This window comes from Stomoxys calcitrans, chromosome 2 (genome assembly GCF_963082655.1).
Source record: "Stomoxys calcitrans chromosome 2, idStoCalc2.1, whole genome shotgun sequence".
NCBI lineage: Eukaryota > Metazoa > Arthropoda > Insecta > Diptera > Muscidae > Stomoxys > Stomoxys calcitrans.
In genome coordinates, this window is record NC_081553.1 from 180,100,599 (window position 1) to 180,122,781 (window position 22,183).

Genomic DNA, 22,183 nt, shown 5'->3' on the forward strand with positions numbered 1-22,183 from the left:
TATCATATTCGTATTCTACACTCAAATAACTTTTATTTAAGCCCCATATTGCCATGGTCAGTAAATAAATCCTGTTTGGGGGGTGTTTTGGGTAAGGGGTATTCCCCCAGAAACTTTGTCCCAAATTTGGACATCAGATTCGTATTTTACTCGCACATACCTTTTGTTTGAGACCCATATTGACATGGGTGGTGAATATGTTGGATTTAGGGGGGTTTTGGGGGTTGGGGCGATTCCCCAAACACTTGGTCCGACAATTGGATATCAGATACGTTTTCTTATCTTAAATACCTTTCATTTGAGTCCCATATTGTCGTGATTGGTGTATATTTATAATTGACAGGTTTTGGGGTGGGACGCCCCCCCCTCCCCCTCGGTACCCCATCCGAAATTTGGATACCAAATTTTTTTTGTAGGTTACTATAAGGGAGCACACAAAATTTCGCTTAAATCGCACCACCCATTTTCGAGATCTGGCGTTTGGGAAAATTTGGGTAAGGGGGAGGGTCCGATCCCCCTTCAGATATCAAAAAATTTAGTACCCTATTTTAACATTATGCACCATCAGTGACAATTTCATTAAAATCAGTACAGCCGTTTCTGAGTCTATAAGGAACACACAAACACAGAAACAAACAAACAAACAAACCTACAAACAAACACAAATTGATTTTTATATACAACATTCGTAATCAACTCCCAAATACATTTCATTTGAGTCCCATATTTATATGTACGTAGCCTCTGGATTCCTTGGACCCAACTTTTAATACCATATTCGTATTCCACTCCCCAATACCTTTCATTTGATACCCATATTGTCCCTATCGTTCCAATTTTGATTTTAAGTGGTGTTTTTGGGGTAACGGGGGAGGGTCCGTCCCCTTCCGAAATCGAACAAATAATAAAGCCCATTTCTCCTTCCAGACCATATTTACAATATACTCCCGAATACCTTTCATTTGAGTACCATATTGTCCCTATAGGTCCACTTTTATTTTTGGGTTGTACTTTTGCGGTAAGGCCTATGTTTCCTTCCAGACCAACCTATATAATCTGTGAAAATTTCAAGGTAATCGCTTCAACCGCTTTTGAGTCTGTACGGAACAAACAAACAAACACAAATTCAATTTTATATTTAAGATATGGTTACAGATCAATATTTGCAGGTGGTACAACCAGGGCTGCGGAGTCTGACCCTCTACGCCGATCCCGGGTATTAAGCCGGATTCGGGGTGCTCAACTTCGAACCAAAACCAAATTCCGACTCCTGTTTATTAGTTCGACTCAGATTTCGACTTCGGTCGACTCCGCATCCCTGGGTACAACCTAACCCTCATATACCCTCGCCCAACCCATCTATGGTAGTAGTTATAAAAAACTAATTTTTACTGTCTGATCTATCCTGAAGTTTGGTATATTTTTATGTTCTTGGAAACCATTTTGTTTTTTAAGGAAAATTTAAATTTATTGTGTTGACCATATCTCTCTGCTCAATACTCATATTGCTGATGCTATGATATAATGCTGCTGCTCTCTTCAGTATTTCAATTTACTCCTTTGCATATCCTGCATTCATTTGGGCCATTAGCATTGGCGCACATGTGTTATTGCTAATGAGATGATATGTCTGTTATTGGTGTGTGTGTGTGTGTATGTGTGTTAGTGTGTATGACAGGGTTTGTATGAATGTGCATACACAAATCCATATAAATGTATGCGATAATTTCCATTGGGTGTGTGATGGCATCGCATCTTCGACTGAAGCATATGCCTGGAAAAGTGCCAGAGTGTGGGTGACAGTACAAACGCAGTAGAGTGAGTGACTCCCGCGCCGGGTATTGAAATGGATGCGTTAAGAATAAATTGATTGTGACAATTTACTTACCATCGACACAAATGATGATAATCAAATTGAGGAGAAGCAGCCAAGAACCCATGTTGAACAGCACTGAAGATGATGGCGACGACGATGACAATGTCATTGCTGATGTTACTCTGGTGGTTGCAGCAGCTGCTAACCTTGCTGGATGTTGTTGTTGATGGTGGTGTTGTTGCTGCTGTTGCTGCTGTTTCCGTTGTTGGTTTTTTGTTTCTTGGGCACAGGGTTTCTGTGCGTCTTGTTGCTGGTAATGTGAATGTGGATGTTGACGTTGATTTTGATGAGGTTGGGAGTTGGAACAGCTGTTTCTGGCTGTTGGCAAGAGTATTGACTTCAGAGTCATTATTTTGTTATCTCGTTTTGTTGTTTGTTTGTTGCTGCTTATTTGTGTGTCCTTCAGGTCCTTCTTTCTTTGGGTACGACAGCGGGTGGACTATCGTATTTCCCACTTTTGTGTGTTTTTTTTCTTCGTTTTGGTTTGGTTTTCTTGATGGACACTTACATAGAGAATAAAGAGATTTCCCTTCGATGTTGTTCTCTAGGTATTTGTTGCTGTTGCTTGTCCCTATTATCTGTGTGTTTAGATATGCGACAAATTGAAGTTGTGACAGCTGAAATGGAATATCGTTTGTTTTGTCCGGATTTCTTCCTAATGCTTCGCTTTGGCTCTTGAATGCAAATAAAATGGACGTTTATAAGCTTCAATTGGGTTTAGCGTTTTGGGTGTGTGTTTTTCGGTTGTTGTTGGTTTTTTGTTGTCTCTCCTTGTTTCGATTTATAAGCCAATCACATAGAAAGCTTATTATTTTTTATGGTTTTCAATTTGTTACTTTTACTGGCGTTTGCTTGTTTTGGTTTATTTTTTTTTTTTGTGGATAATTTTCTTGTTTTAGCTTTTTGTTAGGACATTCGTAAATCTTAGAGTGGTTGTGATCGCAAAGCTTCTTTTCAAAAAACCAAACAAAAAACTTTCAAATTTAATTGTCAATCACTTTACTGATGAGGCTTTAACATTTATTTAATAAAATCTATGTGGAAAATAATAAAAAGCTTTGATAGACCGTTTGTGTCTTTCGCGCATAATATTGAATTATTTTTAGTAAACTTTAACACATTTTCGCTGCTGGAGAGATATAAATCTGAAATGACAAAAAAAAAAAATTTATATAATATGTGCTTTTTTTTAAATAATTAGTTAAGTGGGATGCCTGAGTAACGCTGAGCTAAGAATATACAGGGTGGCTGATGAATATTGCTACAATGATGAATATTGCTACATTTTTTTTTCGGTGTATGGAATACATTTTTCTTTTATTCATGTTAAATTAAATTATTAAATTAATTATTAAATTATTATTAATTAAATTAATTAATTAATTAATTAAATTAATTATTAAATTATTATTATTAAATAGAAAAAAAGTTATTACATTTTTTTTTGGTAGCGGCTTTCATCAGCCACCCTGTATAAGGACGAGCTAAGGAATTCGACTAACCATTTTTTTATACCCACCACCGTAGAATAGGGGGAACATTCATTTAGACATTCCTTTTGCAACACATCGAAATATTAATTGCCGACCCTACAAAGTACATATATTTCGGATCGTCGTAAAATTCTAAGACGATTTAACGATGTCCGTGTGTCTGTCCGTCCATCCGTCTGACCGTCCGTCTATTGTAATCACTCTAAAGCCTTCAAAAATTGAGATATTGAGCTGATAATTGACACAGATACGTCTTTTCGATGCACGCTGGTTAAGTTCTTGAACGGGCCAAATCGGACCAAATTTGGATATAGCTGCTATATAGACCGATTTTCCGATAAAAGGTCTAATGCCCATAAATGATTTATTATACCCACCACCGACGGATGGGGGTATATTCATTTTGTCATTCCGTTTGCAACACATCGAAATATCCATTTCCGACCCTATATATACTTTATATTCTTGATCAGCGTAAAAATCTAAGACGATCTAGACATGTCCGTTCGTCTGTCCGTCTGTCTGTTGAAATCACGCTACAGTCTTCAAAAATAGAGATATTGAGCTGAAACTTTGCACAGATTCTTTTTTTGTCCATAAGCAGGTTAAGTTCGAAGATGGGCTATATCGGACTATATCTTGATATAGCCCCCATATAGACCGATCCGCCGATTTAGGGTCTTAGGCCAATAAAAGCCACATTTATTATCCGATTTTGCTGAAATTTAGGACGGTGAGTTGCCTTAGGCCCTTTAACATCCTCCGTCAATTTGGCTCAGATCGGTCCAGATTTGGATATAGCCATATAGACCGATCCTCCGATTTAGGGTCTTAGGCTTATAAAAGCCACATTTATTACCCAATTTTTCTGAAATTTGGGACAGTGAGTTGTCTTAGACCCTTCGACATCCTCCGTCAGTATGGCTTAGATCGGTCCAGATTTGGATAAAGCTGCCATATAGACCGATCTTCCGATTTGGGGTCTTAGGCCCATAAAACACGCATTTATTGTCCGATGTCGCCGAAATTTGGGACAGTGAGTTAAATTAAGCCCCTTGACATACTTCTGCATTATCGCACAGATCGGTCCAGATTTGGATATAGCTGCCATATAGACCGATCTCTCGGTTTTAGTTTTTGGGGCCATAAAAAGCGAATTTATTGTTCGATGTTGCCGAAATTGTGGACAAAGAGTTAAGTTAAGCCCCTCCACATATTTCTGCTATGGGACATAAGGTATGAGTTTTGCACCGGATTTTGACGAAAGGTGGTTTATATATATACCCGAGGTGGTGGGTATCCAAAGTTCGGCCCGGCCGAACTTAATGCCTTTTTAATTGTTTTTTTTTTAATATTTTCGCACAGTTTGGCAAAAGTTTGGTAGGGGGTTTAAAGCGCGTATCATTCACTTGGCTTTAGTTGTTAGACCTATAATGCTATATGGTGTTGTGGTCTGGTGGACTGCGCTTCAAAAATCCACCTTCTGTTCTTGTTTGTTTATCACAGCCGCACTGAGGACGACACCATCTGATGCACAAAATTTAATGCTACACCTTATGCCTCTGGACATTGTGGCTAGAAAAATTGCTGCGACTACTGCCGTGAGGTTAACGGAGCTTCGTCTTTGGTCATATGAAGGCTGAAGGCACTGTGTTATGCTTGATACAATGATACACTATTAGTGACAGAATCGATGGAAACTACGATATCGCTGGTAATAGAAGTTATATAGACTTCTATACGGATGGTTCCAAACTAGGTGGGTGTGGTGGGAGGACCAGGTGGATGGAGTACATATGCACATATTCAAATGGTTACCCGACTACTGCAGTGGTTAGCCGACTTCTGCAGTGTGTACTAAGCGCAGATCTTTGCAACTAAGGAAGTGGTGAAATGGCTCAGATATAATGTCATAACGACGATTGGCATAAGTATCTTCTCAGACAACCAGGCAGCCATTCAATCCCTGGAGAACGTATTTCTGAACACAATAACCGTCCTCGACTGTCTCAGATCTCTCAACGAGGTGGCTGAACAGATTAATATTCACCTGTTCTGGGTGCCAGGCCACAGAGATATCCCAGGGAATTGTAAAGCGGACGAGCTTGCGAGACTAGGAACTACCCTACACATTTCAGGGATACTGGAATCTGTGGGTATGCCTCTAGCGCCATGTAAGCTAAGTTTTCAGGATCAGGTCCGAAGGACAACGAATGATGGATGGTAACAAATAGGGGGCTGTGAGCATTTCAAACCTATGTGGCTTAATTTAGACTTGAAGAGGTCTACCGGAGGCTTGGTTCTCCTTTTTATAGCCGAGTCTTTGGAGAGAAGTTTTACATGGCATAGTTCGTCACAAATATTGCCAACATTAGGAGGGGAAAACCACCGCTGAAAAATTTTTTCTGAAGGTCTCGCCAGGATTCGAACCCAGGCGTTCAGCGTCATAGACGGACATGCTAACCTCTGCGCTACGGCGAATCCTGTGGTATCACAATGGACGAAAGCTTTAAAGTGAGTCTGATGGTAGACTGCCATTTAAACCTAACCTAACCTGACAGTCCATTGACTATCCCACTCTAATATTTCATAGGTATGCAGCCCTGTTCTGCTCCCTTGTCGACAACTATTATAAAGCAAGCTGTTCTTAGAGCCATTAGCTAAGGTCCTTGGGCCCATATTACTATTGTTCGCCTTAGTGCTTTTGAGCATGGTGTGCCCTTTTTGGCTGACTGTGGTGCCGTTTCCGAGTCTAGGCGTGTAGCTTTTGCTGTAGGCCGTTCAGTGAATCTGCGAGCCCAGTTAAGGGAGTCTCTCTCCTTATCGGTGAGAGTCTTAGGATCATTCGCACCAAGCTTGCCAATAAATCTGAGAGCGATGCGCCTCCTATTATGGCAACCTCTTAAAGAGCGTATTGGTTTGCCAGGGAAGGCCTATTGCCTAGGCAAATTATAGGCACGCAATGACAAAATAGGTTCGGCCTTGTCCTTAAGACTCGAACCGGTTGTCTTCGTCCAAAGCCCCTGCTAATCAGTCATCTGTTGGCTTGTGGAGCCTGGCGTAACCGCTTCTTTCTAACGATGTAAAAAAAAATTTCAATCAGTTCAGAAATAGTTCCATAATTTTAGAAACACCAACGATATCTTGACTAAAATTAAAAAATGCAACAATTATATATATTTGGGAGCTCTTTGTTCTAAAAGAAGAATCAAGCCGATCGGCTTATAAATGAGTGTTTGGCAAGCAATTAAAAATTTGACATGGTCGAGGTGACCATCTTTCAAGTCCCATGGACCAATCTAGGAACGTATTCGTATCATTATTCATAAAAATTCCAGAATTATTTCCAAGATTTTTCGATTTGGCAACACTGCAAACCGTACTTAATGAATAGTATTTAAAACTAACCGAACCGGGCCCGCTCCGATGCGCCTTCTTGGACGTAAATTTGAATATCATGTTCGTTTTCTGATCTCCAATACCTTTCATTTGATACCCTTATTGTAACAATCGGACCACTTTCGGATATGGGTGGCGTTTTTGAAGTTAGGGGGAGGGTCCGCTTAAAAATTATATAGGCTATGCTTCTTTCCAGACAAACGTACACAATCTCTGAAAAATTTAAGAAAATCGGTTCAGCCAATTATCATAGGGTCATAATGGCTTTTGAGGGTGGCGTGACCCCTTACACTTCGATCTGATTTTGTATGCCAGATTCGAAATCTACTCCCGAATACCCTTCATTTGAGCCCCATATTGAAATGAACGTCGAATATGTCTGTTTGAGGGAGTTTTGGAGTTAGGGGGGCCCAATCGGTACTTCGACTCAAATTTTGATACCATTTTCGTATTCTACTCTCAACTACCTTTCATTTGATACCTATATTATCCCAATCGGGTCACTTTTGATTTTGGGCTGTGTTTTTGGCATAAGGGGGAGGGTCCGTCCCCCTTCCGTTACAAAAAAATTATATAACTTATGTTTCCTTCCAGACCAACCTACACAGCATGCCAAAATTTCGAGAAAACCCGTTCTGTTGTTTTTCAGTCTATACGGAACAAATAAACCGAGTCCCATATATTCGTGATTGGCTAATGTGCCCATTTTGGGCGTTTTTGTGGCGGTGGGGTGACCCCCTATACTTCGACATAAATTTGTATGCCACATTCGTTATCTTCTCCCGAATACTTTTCATTTGATACCCATATTGTCGTGATCGTCAAATAAACCTATTTTACGGAGTTTTGGGGCTTGGGCGCTACTTGAACCCAACTTTTATTATGAAATTCGTACTCTACTCTTACATACCTTTCAATTGAATCCCATATTGTCCCGATCGGTCCACTTTTATTTTTGGGTAACACTTTAGAGGTAGGGGGGAGGGGAGGGGAGGGTCCGCCCCTCTCTATTTGAAAAAATTATATAGCCTTTGTTTCCTTCCAGACCAACCTATACAAACTGTGAAAATTTCAAGGTAATCGGTTCAGCCGTCTATACGGAACAAACAAACGAACCGACAAACAAACACAAATTGATTTTTATACCCTCCACCATAGGATGGGGTGTATGCTAATTTCGTCATTCTGTTTGTAACTACTCGAAATATTCGTCCGAGACCCCATAAAGTATATACAATATATTCTAGATCGTCAAGATCGACATTTTATGTCGATCTAGCCATGTCCGTCCGTCTGTCTGTCGAAAGCACGCTAACTTCCGAAGGAGTAAAGCTAGCCGCTTGAAATTTTGCCCAAATACTTCTTATAAGTGTAGGTCGGTTGATATTGTAAATGGGCCATATCGGTCCATGTTTTGATATAGCTGCCATATAAACCGATCTTGGGTCTAGATTTCTTGGGTTCTAGGGTGCGCAATTCTTATCCGATTAGAATGAAATTTTGCACGACGTGTTTTGTTACGATATCCAACAACTGTGCCAAGTATGGTTCAAATCGGTCCATAACCTTATATAGCTGTCATATAAACCGATCTTGGGGCTTGACTTCTTGAGCCTCTAGATGGCGCAATTCTTATCCAATTTGAATGAATTTTGGCACGTAGTATTTTGTTATGATATCCAACAACTGTGCCAAGTATGGTTCAAATCGGTTTATAACCTGATATAGCTGCCTTATAAACCGATCTTGGGTCTTGACTTCTTGAGCCTCTAGAATGCGCAATTCTTATCCGATTGGGATGAAATTTTGCACGACGTGTTTTGTTATGATATCCAACAACTGTGGCAAGTATGGTTCAAATCGGTGCATAACCTGATATAGCTGTCATATAAACCGATCTTGGGTCTTGACTTCTTGAGCCTCTAGAGTGCGCAATTCTTATCCGATTGCCAAGTGCCAAGTATGGTTCAAATCGGTCCATAACCTGATATAGCTGTCATATAAACCGATCTTGGGTCTTGACTTCTTGATTCTCTAGAGGGCGCAATTTTGGTCCGATTTGAATGAATTTTTGCACGATGTATTTTCTTATGATATCCAACGACACAGTTGTTGGATATCATAACAAAATACTTCAAATCGGTTCATAACCTGATATAGCTGTCACATAAACAGATCAGGGGACTTGATTTCTGGAGCTTCTAGAGGGCGCAATTCCAATCCGATTTGGCTGAAATTTTGCATGACGTATTTTATTTTTACTTTCAACAACTGTGTCAAATAAGGTTTAAATCGGTTCATAACCTGATATAGCTGTCATATAAACCGATCTGGGATCATAACTTCTTGAGCCTGTAGAGGTCGCAATTATTATCCGATTTACCTGAAATTTTGTACGACGGTTCCTTTCTTGACCATCAACATACGTGTTTATTATGGTCTGCATCGGTCTATAGCCCGATACAGCTCCCATATAAATCGATCTCTCTATTTAAATACTTCTTGAGCCCCCAAAGGGCGCAATTCTTATTCGAATTGGCTGCCATTTTACACAGGTCTCCAACATATAATTTAATTGTGGTCCAAAACAGACCATATCTTGATATCGCTCTAATAGCAGAGCAAATCTTTTCTTATATCCTTTTTTGCCTAAGAAGAGATGCCGGGAAAAGATTTCGACAAATGCGATCCATGGTGGAGGGTATATAAGATTCGGCATGGCCGAACTTAGCCCGCTTTTACTTGCTATATTTAAAAAAAGAAAAACCGATAACACCAAGCAACATTTTCAATACTCACTTTAATGTAAAGTTAAAGTTCAATGGAATTTCACTTTCGTTTCCGTTTCCTTGTGTGCGTTGTGGTTTGGTATTGAAATGTAATCTCTCTCGACTTAACAATACTGCAAAGTAATTGAGAAAATCGCTTTCAGTTTGCCAAAGATATCCGTCACTCATTCGCGTATAAACAAATGCTTAAGCTAATCGCTTGAGTTTTTAATTTAATTCGATAGACGATGAAGCGAGAAACGAAAAAAAGAAAACACGACTCGATGAACTTAATTCATTATTTTTCACTTCACTTTGTGGGCGATTTTCCGGTTTTTTTTTCTTCTTGTTTTTTGCTGGCTTAGTGCTTTGCAATGTCAGAGCTAAGAAATGATTTCCTTTGAATTGTTTTAGCACGATTTATTGTTATACGGGAAATTGGTAAGAGGGGCAAGCGGTTTATGGAGCGTTCGTTTTTCTGTTTTTTTTTGCTATGAGAGTTTTTTCAACACTAATTTTTGTTCTCGGCTCTGGTCTGTATTTCATTCGATTTCTATTTTTTGAGGGGTCTGTCTTTCACAGTTTTTATGCCTTGTTGGTTATGAGGAGAATGGTGGTAGAGCTGCTTCTGCCGCTACTGCTGAGTACAATGGTGATGATGATGAGGAGGAGAATGATGGCAAAGCCGCATTGATTGAGCACCAACGGAGAATTGCAAATGGTGTTGTTGCTATTGAAGACAATGACGAGAACGATGATGCTGGAAGTGGCGATTCTTTGCCTAAGGATGATGATAACCTTGCATTGCCAGCCAGCATTTCTGTTCTTCTTGTTACTGTTGTTATTGTTTTCGTTTCTATAGTCAAAGCCATGCAGCAGCAGATATGGTGAAAGGCCTTAAGCATATTTTCATTATTAAAATGCAATCCACTGGAAAATCCTGTAATGAGTTAAAATACCAAAATGGAAGACAACAGGATTAAAAAACAAAACACCAGCATGGATAAATGATTGAATGGCGAAAAATACAGAGAAAATTCACAATGAAAATTTTGCTTTATTTTCCAGATGATATTCTGCTATTTTCACATGGCATGGGGGAGTGAAATGAAGACAAGGGAAGTAAAAAGAAATGAATTTATTATGAAATTGTTGAGAGAAGAAAAGGAATGAGATTTACTGTTTTTTTTTGCACTCTGAATGATGAATGTCCATGAGAATTCGATTAAGGGAAAACTTAAAACTTTTAATGAAAAGTTTGGGTGTTTTTATTGGCGGGGTGAAAAGAAAGTTTATGAGAAAATGTAATTTGAAAATATAATTCATTTGCAGTTGGTGTAAAGATTCTTTTGGAAGCTTAGATGAAAGATATGTCAAATTAAAAAGGGAAATATATTGACCTGAAATGCAATTGGGATACACTATATGTCTATATGGCTACATCCAAATATATTCCGATTTGGACCAAATACAAGTCATTGTTCAGTTGTGTATAACAAAATATTGGTCTTTTTTGTAGCTATATCTAAAAATAAACCGATATGAACCATAAACGACACGAATGTCGAAAAGCCTAACATGAGTTGTAAAATTTCAGTGAAATCGGATAATAAATGCTCCTTTTATGGGCCAAAAACCTTAAATCGAGAGATCGGTCTAAATGGCAGCTATATCCAAATCTGCACCGATCTGAGCCAAATTGAAGAAGGACTTCGAAAGGCCAAACACAACTAATGTTTTCGAATTTCGGTGAAATCGGACAATAAATGCGCCTTTTATGGGCGCAAGGTTTTAAATCGAGAGATCGGTCTATATGGCAGCTATATCCAAATCTGAACCGATCTGTGCCATATTACAGAATTATGTCGAATGGCTTAACTTTACTCACTGTCCCAAATTTCGGCGACATTGGACCATAAATGCGCCTTTTATGGGTCCAAAACCTTAAATCGCGAGATAGGTCAATATGGCAGGTATGTCCAAACCTGGACCGATCTATGCCATATTGCATAAGTATCTTGAGGGACTTAACTTAACCCACTGTCGCAAATTTCGGCGACATCGGATAATAAATTCGCCTTTAATGGGCCCAAAACCTCAAATCGAGAGATCGGTCTATATGGCAGCTATATCCAAATCTGGACCGATCAGGGCCAAGTTAAAGAAGGATGTCGAAGGGTATTACACAACTCACTATCCCAAATTTCGGCGACTTCGGACAATAAATGCGCCTTTTATGGGCCCAAAACCTTAAATCGAGAGATCGGTCTATGTGACCGATATATCCAAATCTGTACCGATCCTAGCCAAATTGAAGAAAGATGTCGTTGGGTATAATATAAATCACTATCCAAAATTTCAGCAAAATTGGATAATAAAGGTGGCTTTTATGGGCCAAATACCCTAAATCGGCTGATCGGTCTATATGGCAGCTATATCCTAATCTGAAGCGATCTAGGCCAAATTGAAGGAGAATGTGGAAGGGCGTAACATAACTCACTGTTCCAAACTTCAGCAAAATAGGATAATAAATGTGTCTTTTATAGGCCTAAGACCCTAAATCGGCGGATCGGTCTATATCAAGATATAGTCCGATATATAGCTAACTTAACCTGCTTATGGACAAAAAAAGAATCTGTGCAAAATTTCAGCTCAATATCTCTATTTTTAAAGACTGTAACGTGATTTCAACAGACAAACGGACGGACATGGCTAGATCGTCTTAGATTTCTTCGCTGATCAAGAATATATATTCTTTATAGGGTCGGAAATGGATATTTCGATGCGTTGCAGACGAAATGACAAAATAAATATACCCCCATCCTTCGGTGATTGATATAGAAATTGTCAATTTCGGTGTTTACTACCCGCACTCTTCCGAGCTGCTTTTTGCTCAGTCAAAAAAAAGAGGAGAAAATATTGTGTATGAGAATGTGTCTATACCAGTGACTAGCACACAATTGCAATTATTTACAAGCCTATGGGTCGGCTTGGGATTATTTTTTGGTGTACGTACAAAGTAATGTGCTCTAGAATGAGTACTTTGTCAACCACTGGCCTGTATGCTCAAATACTCACCCTTTCTCTCTAGTAGGAGAGACACAAGAGAATAATTTTTGGTTCTGTACACGAATACTCGTATGCAGCTATTGAAGTACGTTTGCAAGGAGGTTTTGGTTTTACAACAAAAGGAAAGTTCTTTTACCATAGAGGAAGCTGCTGAAGGATTTACAATAAACAAACTTAGTTATGTTCAATAATACTAAGTTTATGGCTTATGTTTGATATGTTAAAGCGAAACGTTACACGGTTACAATAAAAGCAACAATTCGAGATGAAAGTATTTCGTTTATCGTAAAAATTTCCCAAACGTTTTATTTTTTGCGGGTATAAAAGATTGTTCGCATTATCGCAATATCTTCTGATCTTCAAAGCCGTGGGATATCTCCATGAACCCGCATTCAGAACAGGTGAATTTTAACAAGACAGCTATCTCGTGGAGAGTTCTGCTAAAGTCAAAGGCGTATTTTAAACTTAGTTCAAAGAAAGCTTAGGTGTTACCTACTTACCATGGGGTAACACCTCGAAATATTGATCTGCGACCCCATATTCTTAATTGTTTTGATATTGAAAGTTGCTATAGCCATGTCCGTCTGTCTGTATTTTCTTATTGAAGTAGGTCGTTGGGGATTGCCTATGGGTTTTATTAGTACAGATTTAGATATGTATGTCTCCCTAGAAGCCGCAATTGTTGTCCCATTGAGCTGGAGTTAGCCCGTAGTGTTCTTTTATGACTTTCATCAACCCTACCAAATGCAGTTCAAATTGGACTCTAACCTGATATAGCTCCCATATTAACCAATTTTCCGATTGGACATGTTTATCCACTGGAAGCCGCAATTGTTTTCCCATTTAGCTAAACTCTCACCACATTCGTGGTGATCAATCAATCAATTTCAAACAGGTGTGAGTTCCTGGCAAGTTTTGTATTCCTGGTGAAGATCCTAATGTCAGAAAAGGAAAGGAAATCATCATCCCAAGAAAAACACTGGATGACCGGGGAGATTCGCAATATTGGGAAAGGGGTCCGCAGACTATTTAACAGAACACGTCGTACAAAAGCCGAAGTTTTTTGGGATGAGTATTACACACGGCGCAAGGAATACAATAAAGATTACCAGAGCGGCAAAACGTGCCTGGAAGCTTTTCTGCGAACAGGTCGATAGCTTTAATGACGCCGCAAAGATGTAAAAGTTTCGCTCAAAAACCCATGTCCAAATTGAAACTTTACTAGACGACATGGGAGTGAGAGCACAGACACCGGAGGGTATGTTGACGCTTTTGATGTAAACCAATTTTCCACAGGATAAGACGGGACTCACGGAGACACCGGAATCTTGGAATAATGATGTTGATCGAAGGTTTATCATTACGGAATTTATGGTGAAGAAATCCTTGAGGAGCTCAAACCATTTAAGTCAGCCGGGTCTAATGGAATATTATTGGGTGGACCCGGTCCTTAGAGACTGGATAAACCATATGCTAAAGAACAGGTGGATAAAATGCTGTTCCCATGACATAAATATAAGGGAGAAAGTAGCACAAGGCACGCCACAGGGGGGCATTTTATCGGCACTCCTGTGGGTAATCACAATGAATGACATTTTACGTATGCTGACTAAGGAGGGATTTGAACCCGTCTGCTAAGCAAACGATGTTATAATATTTCTAAGTGGTGAGGATGCGAACCAGCTATGCATAAGGGCCGAAAGGGTCTTGCATATGGCATATGACTGGGCTAGACGCAGAAGTTTCAATGTTAACCCAGAGAAGACTGAAATATGTCTGTTCACGAGGAAGACGAAGGTGGGCCAATTTAACGCACCACGTTTACTCAATAAGACAACCAAATCGAAGGTCAAATCCTTAGGTGTGATCTTGGACAAGAAACTGAATTGGAAGTGTCACATTTAGGAGCGTACTGAGAAGGCTCACATATGTTGGGCACTATGTACACAGGCCGTAGACTCGAAATGGGGCCTGAATCCGAGGATAGTCCACGGGCTCTACAGGAGCGTGATTAGACCGATACTTACTTACGCCTCAGTAGTTTGATGGACTGCAATGGAGAAAAAGTGCAACATGAGGACCATACAACAAGTTCAGACAACATGTTGTCTTGCCATAGGCGAAGCGATGAGGACCACTCCTACCAGGCCAATGCATACCATTCTAGATATACGACCCATAGACATACAGATTATGTGTGAGGCAGCCATTGTGCTATGAGACTTAAGGCAATGGGAAATTGGATAGGGGATAGGAGCAGCTCATACTAGCGCGGTATAATGGAGGCATCGATAGAAAACCTGGAAGGAATAGAAGAGGTTGTCGATCGCATACCTGAGATTAATCTTGAAGTCGAGTGCGAGACACTGCTGCCATCGGCACAGTCTTGGATTGACGGAACCCTCATATTGCCATCTGGAAGATCATCTTATACAGATGGCTCAAAGCTGGAGGACAGAGTGGGCCTGGGGATCTACATTGAGAACCCAGGGACTAAGATCAGTTTTAGACGGTCCTGCAGGCGGAGATCCGGGCTATCACAGAATGCGTGAAGTGGTCTGGTGCTAATGCGAGGACGTCAAGTGTGAACATCTTTACCGACAGTAAAATTGCCATAAGGGCAATAAAAACCAGGACGGTAAGTTCATGAAGAGTCTTGCAGTGTAAGAAGGAGATTAACGCCTTCTCTGAGGATGGCAAAATCCGCATCGTATGGGTGCCGGGCCAGAGGACTTCCCTCAATAAACTTGGTTAACCCGAAGCCTTTCGGGTCGACGCAGATCGAGTTAAGGGCGTGGGTGTTGAATGTGCATGCAACCATGTGTAGGACAGCGAAATGTAGGGGGGGGGGGGGGGGGGAAATGATGAGACGTTGGGGCATTTCCTATATCATTGCCCGGCTTTGGCGTCAAACAGATACCGGCAGAGGTTAGCATCAGAAAAATTTTCAGCGGAGGTTTTCCCCTCCTAATGCTGGCAACATTTGTGAGGTACTATGCCATGTAAAACTTCTCTCCAAAGAGGTGTCGCACTGAGGCACGCCGTTCGGACTCGGCTATAAAAAGGAGGCCCCTTATCATTGAGCTTAATTTTGAATCGGATTGCACTCATTGATATGTGAGAAGTTTACCCCTTTTCCTAAGTGGAATGTTCATATAACGATGTCCGTTCACTCTAGAGTATTCAAAAATTGAAATATTGAGCTGAAATTTGACACAGAAATGTCTTTTTTATGCATGCTGGTTATGTTCTTGAACTGCCAAAATTGGACCATATTTGGACATAGCTGCTATATAGACAGATTTTTCAATAAAGGGTCTAATGCCCATAAACACTTTATTTTTCATCCAATTTCGCTCAGGTTTGAAACAGTGAATAGTTCTATGCGTCCCAAAATCTGGTCTTAATATGGATTAGATCGGTCCATAATTAGATATAGCCGCCATATAGACCGATCTCCCGATAAAGGGTCTGAAGACCATAAAAGCTTTATTTATTACCCGATTTCGCTGAAATTTGCAGCAGTGGGTTATGTTAAGCCTCTCGACATCTGAACTAAATATGGTTCTGATCGGACTATATTTAGATATAGCTGCCATATAGACCGATCTCCCGGTAAAGGGTCTGAATACCATAAAAGCGTTATTTATTACCCGATTTCGCTGAAATTTGAAACAGTGTATTATTTTAAGCCTCCCGACATGTAATCTAAATATGGATTAGATCGGTTCATATTTAGATATAGACGCCATATAGACCGATCTCCCGATAAAGTGTCTGAAGCCCATAAAAGCTTTATTTATTACCCGATTTGGTTGAATTTTGCAACAGTGGGTTATTTTAAGCCTCCCGACATCTGATCTAAATATGGATTAGATCGGTCCATATTTAGATATAGCCGCCATGTAGACCGATCTCCCGATAAAGGGTCTGAAGCCCATAAAAGCTTTATTTATTACCCAATTTCGCTGAAATATGCAGCAGTGGGTTATTTTAAGCCTCTCGACATCTGATCTTAATATGGATTATATCGGTCCATATTTAGATATAGCCGCCATATAGACCGCTCTCCCGATAAAGGGTCTGAAGCCCCTAAAAGCTTTATGTATTATCCGATTTCGCTGAAATTTAAAACAGTGGGTTATTTTAAGCCCCCCGACATCTGATCTAAATATGGATTAGATCGATGCATATTTAGATATAGCCGCCATATAGATCGATCTCCCGATAAAGGGTCTGAAGACCATAAAAGCTTTATTTATTACCCGATTTCGCTGAAATTTGCAGCAGTGGGTTATGTTAAGCCTCTCGACATCTGAACTAAATATGGTTCTGATCGGACTATATATAGATATAGCCGCCATATAGACCGATCTCCCGGTAAAGGGTCTGAATACCATAAAAGCTTTATTTATTACCCGATTTCGCTGAAATTTGAAACAGTGTATTATTTTAAGCCTCCCGACATCTGATCTAAATATGGATTAGATCGGTTCATATTTAGATATAGCCGCCATATAGACCGATCTCCCGATAAAGTGTCTGAAGCCCATAAAAGCTTTATTTATTACCCGATTTGGTTGAATTTTGCAACAGTGGGTTATTTTAAGCCTCCCGACATCTGATCTAAATATGGATTAGATCGGTCCATATTTAGATATAGCCGCCATATAGACCGATCACCCGATAAAGGGTCTGAAGCCCATAAAAGCTTTATTTATTACCCAATTTCGCTGAAATAAGCAGCGGTTGGTTATTTTAAGCCTCTCGACATCTGACGTAAATATGGTTCAGATCGGACTATATTTAGATATAGCCGCCATATAGATCGATCTGCCGATAAAGGGTCTGAAGCCTATAAAAGCTTTATTTATTACCCGATTTCGCTGAAATTTAAAACAGTGGATTAGTTTAAGCCTCCCGACATCTGTTCTAAATATGGATTAGATCGGTCCATATTTAGATATAGCCGCCATATAGACCGATGATCTCCCGATAAAGGGTCGGAAGGCCTTGAAAGTTTTATTTTTTATCCGATTTCGCTGAAATTTAAAACAGTGGGTTATTTTAAGCCTCCCGACATCTGATCTAAATATGGATTAGATCGATGCATATTTAGATGTAGCCGCCATATAGACCGATCTCCCGATAAAGGGTCTGAAGCCCTTAAAGGCTTTATTTATTACCCGATTTCGCTGAAATTTGCAACAGTGGCTTATTTTGAGCCTAAATATAGTTCAGATCGGACTATATATAGATATAGCTGCCATATAGACCGATCTCCCGATAAAGGTTTAGAAGGCCATGAAAGCTTTATTTTTTATCCGATTTCGCTGAAATTTGAAATAGAACGCAAATTTAAGCCTTCCAACATCTGACCTAAATATGATGCAGATCGGACTATATTTAGATATAGCCGCCATATAGATCGATCTCCCCACAAAGGTTCGGAAGGCCATGAAAGCTTTATTTATCACCCGATTTCGCTTAAATTTGAAACAGTGAGTAGGTTAAGACCTACCAACATCCGACCTTAATATGTTTCTGATCGGACTATATTTAGATATAGCTTTCGACATCCAACAACCGTGCCATGTACGATCCAAGTCAGCCTATATTCAGACATAGCTCCCATGTAAACCGATTTCCCGATTAGAGGTCTTGAGCTCCTGGAAGCCACAATGAAATATAACTTCCAACATACGTGTTAAGTATGATCCAAATCGGTCTTATATAAATGATATAGCTCTCATTAGTCTTCTACGACCAGAAGAAGCTTCCATTTTTGTCCTTCTGGCCATCAACTTAGTTCATTTGTGTAAAATTATGTTAATTTTTACATGGTGGCTGGTTGGTTCCTAGCCTAAATGAGCCTTTTTCGAGCACAGATGGCTGACAGTCATAACAACGTAGAAATACCAAAACTGCGACGAATGGATTTCCGTGCGAAATTTAAATTAAAATGTCTTACTATTTTTTATCCACAGAGATGTTCCTACCGAGCGAATTGAAAATTCTTTCACTCCATTCAACGGTTCAAACATGAATTGTGTAAGGGTCTTTTTTCCGGGAATTGCGTACGCATTCATTATCCAAATGTAGTGCTTCTCTTCCTGCTCTTCGGTGTAGTGTGTGTATCCTGAGGTGTGTATTGCAACTTTCTCATGGATATATGGCGTGTTTAAATAACTTAACCAACTATTTATGCATACATGTAAAACTAGCACTTGTGTGGAAAATTTCCTACTCCCACATCCTGCAGTTGCCATATGGAATTTGTTGCACACCAAAACATGTCTACCAAATGCGAAATGCTATGGGAAAATTTTTACAAATCACGCTATGCCTCTTAAGCTCCACAAACACACATACACACACACATAATCACATATGCATTGCAAATTTATGCGAATTCAATAAACCAGAATGGGGCATAATTTGTTAAAATAACCATATTAGACATGTATTGACTATGTAAATGAAAAATTCCCTCAAGTCATTTTGGCTTTAATTCTATCATATTATATATATGACAGGCGAAATTATTATTAATGCATGGGATTTGATTTTCTCGGAAAAATCTATAACAGATGCAAATGTCTTGCCGAACATTTATGTGGCGTCGTAACCTCGAAACAACAACAGCAACAACAACAGGTTAATCAGCTTATGAATAAAATAATTTGTTGTACGCATCAGGGAGGGTATCAGCATTATGTTAATCTGCTGTATGAAGAGAAGGCTAAATGCTTTGATGTCGTCTTAGGCTTTGTTTTGATGTAAAACTTCGATGACATGAATGATGGATTGATTTCAAGAGATTCCCATGAAATGATAATTGTCTTAGCTACTTGTAAGGCTATTAAAAGACAAGCTTATTAGATTTTTTCAATTCTAGGGAATACAAAGAATAGATAACCAAGTTGACCACTGGCTCTAATGGGGTATTAGGGGTATTACAGATTATTGCCAGGAATCAAGGGGTGAGAGGTCATTTATTTCCAGCCTACACATAGAAAATTACAATGAATGGAATTTTCATAGATTCCATATGATTTAGGAGTTTTTCATATGGCTGATAAATGTAAACATTTTCAAGCCTAAAAGATCTTAAACAAGTAAAAGCGTGCTAAGTTCGGCCGGGCCGAATCTTATATACCCTCCACCATGAATCGCATTTGTCGAGTTCTTTTCCCAGCATCTCTTCTTAGGCGAAAAAAGGATACAAGAAAAGATTTGCTCTGCTATTAGAGCGATATCATGATATGGTCCGGTTCGGACCATAATTAAATTATAAAATGTCAGCCAATTCGAATAAGAATTGCGCCCTTTGGGGGCTCAAGAAGTAAAATAGAGAGATCGATTTATATGGGAGCTGTATCGGGTTATAGACCGATTCAGACCATAATAAATACGTATGTTGATGGTCATGAGAGAATCCGTCGTGCAAAATTTCAGGCAAATCGGATAATAATTGCGACCTCTAGAGGCTCAAGAAGTCAAGATTCCAGATCGGTTTATATGGTAGTTATATTAGGCTATGAACCGACTTGAACATTATATGGCACAGTTGTTGAAAGGCATAACAAAATACGTCATGCAAAATTTCAATCAAATCGGATAAGAATTGCGCCCTCTGGTGGCTCAAGAAGTCAAGACCCAAGATCGATTTATATGGCACCTATATCAGGTTGTAGATCGATTTAAACCACACTTGGCACAGTTGTTGAACGTCATAAAAAAACACGCCGTGCAAAATTTCCTACCGATTGTATAAGAATTGCGCCCTCTAGAGGCTCAAAAACTCAAGATCCCAGAGCGGTTTATATGGCAGCTATACCAGGTTGTAAACCGATTTGAGCCTTATTTGGCACAGTTGTTATCCGGTTTCATCAAAATCGGATAAAAATTGCGCCCATGGCACAGTGTCCGGTTATGACACCTGTCAAAGTACTCATCGACTTCTTATCGAACGCCATAGCGCGCTTGATGAACGGCCATAGCGCCCTCGCAATCCGGCAACCATCAACCTCGCCACAGACGCCGCCCTAACCATCCCCTCGACTGCTACTGTTTTCAGTAGCTCGATAAATGGCACATAGGCAAGACCGATGACTGGTCCACCCGGCGCAGACGAACCCCTCCTGACGCACTCTCATTCCCTGGAATCCCCTCATGCCTGGGAACCCATGTCAGCGTTACATCGTGGACCCGTAGCTTTTCCAGAGATTCCAAACAGTCCGCCACGCATCTCGACCTCAACATCCTCGATCCTAAGGCCTTGAGCGCCGCCATACTGTCCACATAAATTAAAAGTTTCGAGGGCGGTAAGCCCCTTGGCAGAATTCCTCTTGCGGATTCTGCAATGACACTGACCTCTGCCTGAAAGACCGTGCATTCGTCCGACAGTTTCAGAGACATACTGACTTCATCTTGGAGCCATCTGTGTGGATCGAAGTCTCATCCTCCTCAAGAACACCATCCGGCCCCCATTCGTCTCTCTTAAGAAAACGAATCGTGAATGCCCTCACTCCAGTCGCCAGTGGTGCCATGTAGTTGGAGATCCTCCTCAGTCTACCCTCCGTTTTCATAACACCCAGAATCGAACTGTGGCCGCAACCATCCTCCTTCAGCATGCCGAGCTGTCTTAGCCTAAGCGCGACCCTGGCGGCGCAGTTCCAAATATAGGTTCCAATGGGCTGCATATCCAGCATCGCCTCCAGGCCTGCCTGCGGTGCGGATCCCAGCGCCCCTGTGATCCCGACGCAGGCCAGTCACTGGACTGTCTCAAACTCCCTAGACGCGTTCTCTTCTGTAGGGCATTTCAGCAGACCAGTGCTCCATATGCCGGTACTGGTCTCACGTTGGCCGTATACATCCAATAAATCATCTGGGGGAGTCACCCCCCACTTCCTACCGAACATTTTCCTGCAAGAGTAAAAAGCGCTCAGTGCCTTACGACTTCTTTCGTCGGTGTTTCTCTTCCAGGACAGTTTCGAATCGAGGATTATGTCTAGGTACTTCGCCCCTTTCGACAGCCGCAGGGTGACCCCGTTCAAGGACGGAAGTCTAAACTCCGGTATCTTATATCTACGCGTAAAGAGCACCAGCTCCGTCTTCCCTGGGTTGGTCCTCAACCCATTTCTGGTAGCTCATCGCGGCAACCTGCGCGTAAAGAGCACCAACCTACGCGTAAAGAGCACCAGCTTCGTCTTCCCTGGGTTGGTCCTCAAGCCATTTCTGGTAGCCCATTGCGTCAACCTCCTCAGTGACCCTTCCATGATCTCGCGGATCGTTGAAAGAAACTTGCCTCGGGCCAGCAGCACGACGTCGTCCGCATAAAAGATAATCCTCGTGCCGTACCGAGATCCATCAGGATTTCATTAATCACGAGGTTCTACATCATCGGCGAGAAGACCCCTCCTTGGGGCGGGGTCTTCTGACCACACAATCTCCCAAGTTTGCAATAATAATCCTGCCATAAAGCATATTATTTGGCCATAGGGAGATTAAGGAGTGAATCCCCGTGTGGTCCAGTGCGGCGACTATCGCCCCAATCTCCACATTTTTGAAAGCTC

At 40.6% G+C, this 22,183-nt stretch overlaps 1 protein-coding gene across 1 annotated transcript in view; it reads right to left on the minus strand.

The window, feature by feature from the left end:
• The window catches only part of LOC106086113 (irregular chiasm C-roughest protein), a 1,171,308-nt gene that overhangs the window by 824,892 nt on the left and 324,233 nt on the right, over positions 1–22,183 (minus strand). Inside the window, exons 3-4 of the mRNA XM_059363383.1 lie at positions 9,568–10,476; positions 1,889–3,021 (exon numbers count right to left, since the gene is read on the minus strand). Of these exons, the coding sequence (XP_059219366.1) occupies positions 1,889–2,225 (337 nt within the window). The 5' untranslated portion in view covers positions 2,226–3,021; positions 9,568–10,476. The remainder of the gene's footprint in view (positions 1–1,888; positions 3,022–9,567; positions 10,477–22,183) is intronic.